The 10124-nt window shown below is 40.6% G+C and overlaps 1 protein-coding gene across 1 annotated transcript in view; it reads left to right on the top strand.

Moving 5' to 3' along the window:
* The first annotated feature begins 277 nt into the window (after nucleotides 1-277).
* The window catches only part of LOC306651788 (P2R1A-PPP2R2A-interacting phosphatase regulator 1-like), a 116963-nt gene continuing 107116 nt past the window's right edge, over nucleotides 278-10124 (top strand). Inside the window, exons 1-2 of the mRNA XM_079124637.1 lie at nucleotides 278-690; nucleotides 9078-9156. Coding sequence (XP_078980763.1) covers nucleotides 599-690; nucleotides 9078-9156 — 171 coding nt within the window. The 5' untranslated portion in view covers nucleotides 278-598. The remainder of the gene's footprint in view (nucleotides 691-9077; nucleotides 9157-10124) is intronic.

Below are 10124 nucleotides of genomic sequence, written 5' to 3'. Positions count from 1 at the left end.
GGAAAGAGACGTGGGAGCGCGGCACCGGGGAAGAAAGGCGGTTCCTTGATTGCGCGTGCGCTCCCGTTAAGGTTGACAAAGGCGCCTGAAGTGACGTTCATTCCCTGCGTAGTAAGCAAGCGTCATCTGTTCAGACACAGAGCGCATGCGGGAAGGGGCGGAACTCAACCGACTCTGGAAGGCGGCAAATTGCAGTTTTTGTTTTGGTCTCAAAGGCTTAGCTGGGCTTGTCGCGGTTTAGAAAGATAAAGGAGAAGGGATCGCGGCGGTGACCGAGATAAGTGCCTCGTTTGTATCATAGACTTGGAGGTGGGGGACCTTTTCTGCCATAGGGGCCCAGAGCATGATTGGGGTAAGGACGTTTGGAACCAGTCCTGCCAAACTTTGTGCCCACTGGTGTTCATGATCCTTGGACTACAAAGGTGAACATTCCTATTTGCCTAAGACCTTTTTCCTTCCTTTTTTCCCTTTTGCCTCCCTCCTTCCGTTATCTACCCAAATACATGATTTGTCCTTATGTGAATGGGAGCCAGAAAGCCTTGAGAACTTCGAACTAAGCAGTGGTTTCAACCTTGACACGGATGTGGCACAGGAGAAAATGGAAGTAGACTTGGAGCTGCCGCCGAATTCCACCGCCACAGATGGCAACGCCCTAAGACCCAACAGCGCCCCTGTGATCAATGGATTTGGGTGAGCAGGGTTGACGTACTGGAGGAGGCAAGCGGGCATTGGGGAGGTGTTGGACGAAAGTGACTTCCTCTAGCATTACCTTCCTTGTATGCATGGAGGTTTTGCAGGTATCCCCCTTGTCCCTGGTGTCTGGGGATCCCACCCTCAGCCTGGTGGAGTCGGGGCGGGTGTGGAATAGGCTGACCTGAGGAAGAACACACGCCGCCGCAGCCTAAGGTTGACACACATCTAAACCTGAACAGCCTCTCCTGACAGTCCACCAGGACCTGAAAGCAGCAACCAATCAGTGTGGAGCACCACTTTTTTCCAATTTCAGCCCATCTCTTACCCACTCCTTTGAAGAAACAACACCCTCTCCAATCCCTCCCTGCTTCCAGATCTCCTGTCACGACCAGTTTTTCTCATTCTCAATTGTTCTGTCACCTCTGACCTTCCCCTCTGGCACACTAAAGATGAAAATGGTTCTCAAGCAAATAAACTTGGACCTTTCTTATAACTAGTTTTTATTTGAACAGAAAGTTTAGGTACTATAGAAGTTCAATCTCCTAAATTACACATTTTCAATGGGTAATATTCCCCCAAGGAAGATGGTTCTTGGGAGGGGGTGTGTGTGAAAAAGTTCTATTATTTTCATGTACAAAACACAGATATATATCTGTGCTGTGAAAATTTGGTGGAATGGGAGTTATTAGGTGAAAAAATACCTAAAAAGGCTCCTTAGAGGCCAAATAATGAAAAAAAGAATTAGAAACACTGCATTCAAAAATGGTTGACTATTTCTTGCACATGTCTGAAGGTCTGGCATTACTAAAGTTTATTAATTCTGAAATAGGTTTTTAAATGAGATTTTGGGAGTGGGGACATACCTCAGTGGTACAGCATTTGCCTAGCATATGTGAGGCCCTGGGTTCTATACTCAACATTGGAGAGAGAGAGAGAGAGAGAGAGAGAGAGAGAGAGAGATATCTCACATCCTGGTAATCCCAGTATCATAAGATTTTCTAGATACTGTAAGTCTGAAAAGTACATTCACTATATGTTATATTAACTTTGCTGCTGACCCCCAAGCCCTGGTACTAGGGATTAAACCCAAGCCCCAGCCCTTTTTATTTTTTATTTTGTGACAGGGTCTCACTAAGTTATTTTTTTTTTTCCTCTGAGGCACCGGGCATTCGAACCGCAGTCCTTCCACATGCTAAGTGAGGGCTTTCCAACACGAGCTTCACTAAGTTATTGAAGCTGGCATTGAACTTGCAATCCTTGGGCCTCAGCCTCCTGAGTTGCTGGGATTACAGCCATATACCACCATGCCCAGCTGCTCCCCACCTTTTATGGCATCATGCCAGTTGATAGTTGTAATACATATAGCATAGACTATTAGCAAGTGACTCACCAGATCAGCCCTCCTTGTTGAACATGTGAGACCTACATATCTTCATAATGACATAGTGACAGAGCCAGTACTAGGAACCTGTATCTCTGGGCTCCTAAACTAGTGTTTTGTGCACTACTATTTAATGTCTAAGATTATTGGCTCTAAAGAAATGCAACTTTTTGGTAATTTGAGTCAGGGAATAACATATAGTCACAAAATGAGGCTAAGATTGGCCAAAAAATAATACATTACCAGCCTGGTGTTGGCCTGTAATCCCAGCAGTTTGGGAGTCTGAGGCAGGGGGATTGTGAGTTCAAAGCCATCCTCAGCAATGTAGTGAGGCCCTGTCTCTAAATAAAATATAAAAAAGGCTGGGGGTGTGACTCAGTGGTTAAGTGTCCCTGGGTTCAATCCCAAGTACAAAAAAAAAAAAAAAAAAAGAAAAATTACCTTTTTAAAAAAGAAAATCTAGAGAAAAATAAAGGTGGTGGCTCTGCATGTTGTATGAAGAACAGTAACTTTTTATTAACTCAAGATTTTGCTCTAGTCCTATTGCAGGACTAAGGAATTGTTATGGGACCTACCCTGCTAGTAGAGTAGAGCAGTAAGAAAGAAGAGTATTGGGTCCCCGCCCCTTTTTGTGGGATGCTGAGGATGAACCCAGGGCCTTGCACATGCTAGGCAAGTGCTTTACTCCTGAGCTACACCCCAGCCTGAGAATGTTGGTTTTATTGGAAAACTTTATGAAAAGAAGCAGTTTGCAAATAATAATGAAGGATATATGCTTGAAGGAACATGTGGATCTAGTTTAATGCAGGAAACATTCCAGGGAGGGAAGAGACTCCACCCCTTTGCCTAATCCACAGAGTCCTGGATCTAACAAAGATCTGTTATAGGACTGGGGATATAGCTCAGTTGGTAAAGTGCTTGCTTAGCATGCACAAGGCCCTGGGTTCAATCCCCAGCATTGCAAAAAAAAAAAAATGATCTTAGTTATCCCTTCCTTCTTTATTGTGCAAAGGATTGACACTTTTAAAAATCACTAGAGCACAGTTACAGAGTTCATTTCTCCAGCTTAAGATCATGATTCATGGAGTAAAATTTGTACAGAAAGGTGAGTGTAAGTTGTCTATTTATCTAGTGGGAGTTAAAGATATAGAAACTGTAGAGTGGATCAGCTCCAGTGACTCAGAAGTTACAGGAATGGTGTGTGACATGCCTGATGTCAGGAACTTGCCCAAGTGATTTGAGCGCATGTTTTGTGATGTTTTTGCAAGCTTAGGCTGTGGTTAGAGAAATTATTCTGAAGAACAATTTAGAGCAGGATTACACTGAGCCTGAGTTGAATTCATTTTCACTTCTTTGCAATTGTAGTATGTACACAGCTCGCTCTTCTCATTCCCTTACTTGGGCCTCTAATACTTGGTGTCTTACCCTTTCTAAACTATACCTGGCAGTAAAGCATTTGGTTCACAGCTTGCTAAATACTGTTGTACCTCTTTCAAGTAATTTTCTGATTGTGCTTGATGTTTCCAATACATAAAGACTCTCTCTCTCTCTCTCTCTCTCTCTCTCTCTCTCTCTCTCTCTCTCACCAGAATTTGCAGAATTTAATTCCTTAAATGTCAGTTATTTAACATAGTACAGCTCCTGCACTGTTTTGTGAACATCTTGTATTAATAAAAGTACCAGTATCAAAAGTTTTGAACCTCGTGGTTCTATATTCTCTTTAGTTGGCTGATTTTATTACTGGTGTCAATAACTATATTTAAAGATGTTGGGTTTTTTTTTTTCCTTTTATTTTTCTCTGACCCTTTTTAAAATAATTAGAGGTCAGGCCGGGCACAGTGGTACACTCCAGTAATCCCAGCAGCTCTGGAGGCTGAGACAGAAGGACTCTGAGTTCAAAGCCAGCCTCAGCAATTTAGCAAGGTCCTAACTACCTCAGTGAAACTCTGTCTCTAAATAAAACTACAAAGAAAATGGACTGGGAATGTGGCTTAGTGCTTGAGTGCCCCTGGATTCAATCCCTAGTACAAAAAAAAAATTAGGGGTCAGGCTGGGGTGTAGTTTAGTGGTACAGTGCTTGCCTAGCTTGTATGAGGCCCTAGGTTTAGCCCTGGCATTGCAGAAACAAAAACAAAAACAAAACAAAAGTGTCTTGGATTCTTGCCAGCAACTTCCCCCTTTAAAAATCTCCAGTTTGATCCTGCTTTTAAATTGTTGCTGCCTCAATTGAAAGGCAGAGTGTTGCCCAAGGGACAAATCTAGCCTGTCCCTTGATTTTTGAAAAATGTTATTGGAACTTAACCATATGCATCTGTATATTGTCCACAGCTACTTTCCCACTACACTGGCAGAGTTGAGTAGTTACAACAGACTGATATGGCCCACAAAGCCTGAAATATTTACTGTCTGTCCCTTTGAAGAAAAAGTTTGCCCACTATCTGGTTTATTGAACTTTTGCCAGAAGAAGAGTAGTGGCCACGAAAAATAATGGCTGGCCCCGTGCGATGGTGCATGCCTATAATAGCAATGACTCAGGAGACTGAGGCAGGAGGTCTACAAGTTAAAGGCCAGCCTTGTCTTGTAAGACCCTGTCTCAGAGTAAAAAATAAAAAGCACTGTGGATGTAGTTCAATGGTAGAGCACCCCTAGGTTTAATCCCTAATACTGAGAAAAAAAAAGAAAAGAAAAATGACGGCTTTGAGAATATTAGACATAATTCTGTTATTGTTTAGACAGCTGTTACTGATCACTTGATGTGGGTCATTGAATACCATCCTGTTATATTAGCTTCACTTTTTCCAAATTAGAAATTGATTTTAACTCAGTTCTAGGAATCATAGAGTGTTTTATATAAATTCATTTTACATGACTTATACTAATTGAAGTGTGTGCTGCCTCAATTATTTCTTTCAGTTATAGTCTTATTAAATAAAATTGGTAGATTACAAATTTAGGGGAGAATACTATTGGCAGCCTGAAGAGGCAGGCTCCCTTCAGAAACACACAAAATATAGTGGAAATAGGTAACCTGTTAGTGTCCCTTCAGTTTCCTTATATAATTGACTGCCTATTCCTGTTCTCATAAGGAAAATGACTGGGAAAGGAGGGAAAAATTATATATCCTCTCAATTCCAAAATATTGAGTTCTTGCCTGTTTCATGCAAATTTCCATACTACAACATTGAATCAAGCTCAATAAGCTTTCAATTTAATAGGGAAGATAAATCCTGAAAGAACTTCAATATTTGGTAGGGTAAAATAAGTGCTTAGGGAGGTAAAGAATGTGCTAAAGGAATTCAAAGAAGGGAGTGAAAAATTGGAGCAGACAATTGATGAAGGATAAGGAAAAGGTTCAGGGAGAAGGTGGCATTTGAAATAGGCCTTAATAGGAAGGAAGAAATTCAGATGGCTGGGACAGCATTTCAAACATACACAACAGGCTTGGAGGCAGGAAAGCCTAAGTCTGTAATAGCCAGACAGCTGGGTGGTCAACATTGCCCGTTAGCCCTGGATTCCAAATGCTTATCTGACCAATGCTGATCCCCAGTGAAGGGTCTGGGTTTTTTTTGTTTGTTTTTTTGCCCATCCATGTTTTTAAAAAAGTTAAGTGCCATGTAATTAAATATGTAACTGCTAATTGTCCTTTCCTGGGCAATTAGCAGCTACGTAACATTTAGCACTTTATCTACTTCCCTAAGTACTTATTTTACTCTACCATACATTTGAATCTGTTGAGTATTTATCTTCCCTATTAAAACCCTACACTGCCTTCTGAGATCATCAGTTCCCTACATTTTTGTAATTACCAAAATAAGCTTTTATAAGTGAAACATTAGTGTTGGTCCATGATGAGATTTTTAAAAATTAGTTATTTAATTGTACTTATTTATGGGGAACAATGTTATCATTCAATATATGCATAAAATGAATAATGATAAAATCAGGGTGGTTTACATTTGAATCTCAAACATTTAAAAAAATTTTTTTTTTTTTTTTTTACTTTTTTTGTATATGTGTGGTGCTGAGGATCAAACTCAGGGCCTCATGCATGCTAGGCAAGCACTCTACCACTGAGCCACAACCCCAGCCCCCATTTTTAAAAATTTTCCATTAACACATTGTCAGCCCTGGCATGGTGGCACACACCTATAATCCCAGTGGCTCGGGAGGCTGATACAGGAGGATTGCAAGTTCAAAGCCAGCCTCAGCAATGGTGAGGCACTAAGCAACTCAGTAAGACCCTGTCTCTAAATAAAATACAAAATAGGTCTGGGGATGTGACTCAGTGGTTGAGTGCCCCTGAGTTCAGTCCCTGGTACCCAAAACAAAAACACATAGTGTACATATTTATGATGCCCAGCATGATATTTCAATACATATATACACTATCAAATCAGGCTTATTAATATTTCCATTTTCTTATCATTACTTTTAGTTTGCAGCCTCCCAGCTCTTTTTCAGTTATTCAAAAAATGTAAACTAGGTTATTGTGAACTATGGTCATGGCACTGGGCCCTACTTGGCAAAAGAGAAAGATAGTCACTGTATTTGTGCCTAGATTTCATACTGAAATTTTACTACTTCCTGAAATGCAAAATTCAAGTGCCAAATTGTGGAGGGCTTTAAAGAACTAAATTCAGGTCGGAGTGGTGGCCTATAATTCCAGCAACTGGGGAGGCTGAGGCAGTAGGATCACAAATTCAAGGCCAGTCTCAGCAACTTAGTGAGGCCCTGTCTCAAAAAAAGAAAATTAAAAGGGCTGGGGATGTAGTTCAGTGGTAAAGCACCCATAGTTCAATTCCCCAGTACGGCCATCCCCCAAAACAAAACTTAGTTCTTCAGACAATAAAGCAAGCCACTGAAAGTAGTAAGACAAGTAAGCAAGTAAGCAAGCTGTTCTTTAGGAAGTTGCCCCTGGTAGTGTTTTTTTGGAGAGTTTGGAGTAAGGAAAGAACAGAGGTGAGGAGGCCACTGAGACTATTGTGCAGTCTATAGAAAAAGGAGAAGGTTTTGAATTGGTTTTTGACGAGGAGCCTGAGAAGAATAAGATAGATGTAAGAGAGAACATAGAGGGAAAACCTAGAAGACTGGTACCTGATTGGATATAAGTGTAAGCGTGGTCCACTTTTCCTTTTGAATATAGCCCTCACTGCTTATTTTAAAAGGGACATATTTTTCTTTTCCTCTTCTCCCTTTCCCCTTTCTTGACGTGGGGGCAGGAACAAGATTACCTTTTCCTATCCTAGACCTAGTTAGTTATCTGTCCTTGAGCACACACTTACCACAGGAAGGCCATGTCACTGGGAGATCTAGGAAGTGCCTATCTCCCAAATTAATGAGTAAGTGAATTTCACCACACTTTCAGGGCGCACCTGGGGCCCCCCTTGGGGCACACCTGGAATGCAGCCTTGAAGACCTTTAAAAGCTCTGTTCTCCCTGATGGGTGGACCCACAGCCTCTGGACAAGTCTCCTGTACTCCTTTGCTAGCTCATTATTAAATTGGCTTGATTGGCATTGGGGAGAAGGACCCAGCTTTCCATAATATAAGCAGACAAAAAAAAAGTGTTAAAAATGATTTATTATTATCATTGGATGAAAGGTACATGGGAACAATTGGTGTTCTTTTTGCAACTTCTTGTGAGTCAAATTATTTCAAAATAAAACGTTGTAGTAAGTGGGGAATGGTGGCACATGGTGGCTTTGGGAGGCTGAGGCAGGAGGATAGAGAGTTCAAATCCAGCCTCAGCAAAAGTGAGGTGCTGTGCAACTCAGTGAGACACTGTCTCTAAATAAAATACAAAATAGAGCTGGGGATGTGGCTCAGTGGTCGAGCACCCCAGAGTTCAATTCCTGGTACCAAAAAAAAAAAAAATGTCACAGTAAAAAGAAAACATATAAAGGAAAAAATGACTTCTTCAGGGTTATAATCTCAAATAGAATTGAGGCCACCTGGTTGGGCTATAGCCCAAGCTGAGGACACACACTTCATTTTCAGTGGGCAGCAACTGCTCACTTTCAATCCATTGTTGTCACATGGGAATGTAGCCCAATGTTGCAAAATCTTGCGAATTTTCAATAGAAGCAAAAATCTGGAATCTGGATTTTTTCTTATGAAATCTCTCAACTTGCACAATGAATTCAGAAATGTATTTAACACCTTGTAGGTCAAACAAAGCATATCTGTGAAAGATCTCAGTTCTGTTGACACCTGCTATCAGTTATCCCTCTTGTTCATGTAATATTGGGGAGTTGAGAGGGATTGTAGCTCCGATCATAAATTTATTTTATGTTGGTACGGGGGATTGAACTTATGGGCACTTAACCACTGAGTCACATCTCCAGCCCTTTTTATTTTTTATTTTGAGACAGGGTCTCGCTAGGTTGCTTACAGCCTTGCTAAGTTGCGGAGGCTGGCTTCGAATCTGAGATCCTCCTGCCTTAGCCTCCCGAGCTGTTGGAATTATAGGTGTGCACCAGTGTGCCCAACTCCAATCATAAATTTAAATGAATTACAGGTTTACACTGAAAAATGATGTATTTCCAAGATCACAATTATTCTTATTATACTTATTCTCAGTAGCATTAGAGGTAAAGTGGCATGCTTGAGAATTCCTTGCCTTACATGGTGACTTGTTTAGGCTTAACGGACTAAGACTGTGTATATGTTTGTGTCTGCACAGTTGTCTCCACCAAGATGCCAGTTACAGTTAATGGCATTGCTATTTAAGTATTAGAAATGTTATTTCTTTAAGGGCTGGGGGTATAGCTCAGTTGGTAGAGTGCTCGCCTCGCAAGCATAAGGCCCTGGGTTCAATCCCCAGCACCACAAAAAAAAAAAAAAAAAATGTGTGGGGGAAAAAAAAATGTGTGGGCTTGAGGATGTAAGTCAGTGGTCAAGTGCTTGCCTAGAATGGACAAGGCCCTGAGTTCCATTTCCAGCACTGTTTTAAAAGAAATTGTAATAAATTTTATATGACAAGTGTTTTTTCTTTTTCTCCTTAGTGATAATTCACAGGTATTCCAAGCTGACACGTTAACAGTGAAAAGAAACAGCACAACATTTATAAGCCGGCATGGCCTGGTAAGAAAATGCCTATAGCAGACTCCTTGTCCAAGTCTTAACCAGTGGTACTCAGACTTGAGTGAGCTCCTGGGGGGTTTGTTAAGACATGGTTGGCAAGTTCTCACCCCATAGTTTCTGGTTCCGTGGGTCTGGGGCAGAGCCTGAGATTTTGCATTTCCAACAAGTTCCTTCTTGAGAAACAGTACTCTAAACACTAACCAAGGAAAAACAAGTACATTGAATATAGGTTTTGCTGCATTTGAAGCAGAATTAACTTTTGAATTCCACATGGATTTAACATTAAGATGTGTTTTTATGTATAAGGTCATCTATCTTCCAGGTTTTGAAGAATATACTAACTTTGATAGGAAAATTTATTTGCTCTCTTAAAAGTAGTTTTCAGACCTTTAATTTCATCTCACCTTTATCTTGAATTGTAAATAAAATTTCCTATTCATAAGTTATAATGCAAATCTTTAAATTGTGATATTTTCTAATTAAACATATGAAACATACTTGTGATCAGTAAGCCAAGGTGAATGAATGCTTCATTATATGGAAATTGTATTGAGGTAAAATTCAGCTAACATTTAATTGACTGTTTTAAAATGCACAGTTTTGTCAAGTGAGGTGATGCTGCCCTGTATTCCAGCTATTCTGGAGGCTGGGGCAGGAGGATAGCAAGTTTGAGGCTGGCCTCAACAATTTAATAAGACCCTGTCTCAAAATAAAAATAAAAAGAGATGGGGGTGTAGTTCACTGGGTTCAATCCCCAGTACCGCTAAATAAATAAATAAATAAATTGTACATTTCAGTGAATTCACAGGGTTGTTCAACCATCAGCTCTCTTTAGTTTCAGGAAGTGCACATCCTTGTTTTGTTCCTAGTGGGGGGGGGGAGCTTTCAGAGTTTCACCATTCATTGTAATGTTGACTGTGGGGTTTTGGTAAATACCCTTTATTATATTAAGGAAGTTTCCTTCTACT

This window comes from Sciurus vulgaris (genome assembly GCF_902686455.1).
Source record: "Sciurus vulgaris genome assembly, chromosome: X".
Classification (NCBI taxonomy): domain Eukaryota; kingdom Metazoa; phylum Chordata; class Mammalia; order Rodentia; family Sciuridae; genus Sciurus; species Sciurus vulgaris.
This window is presented reverse-complemented; position numbering and strand designations above follow the sequence as displayed.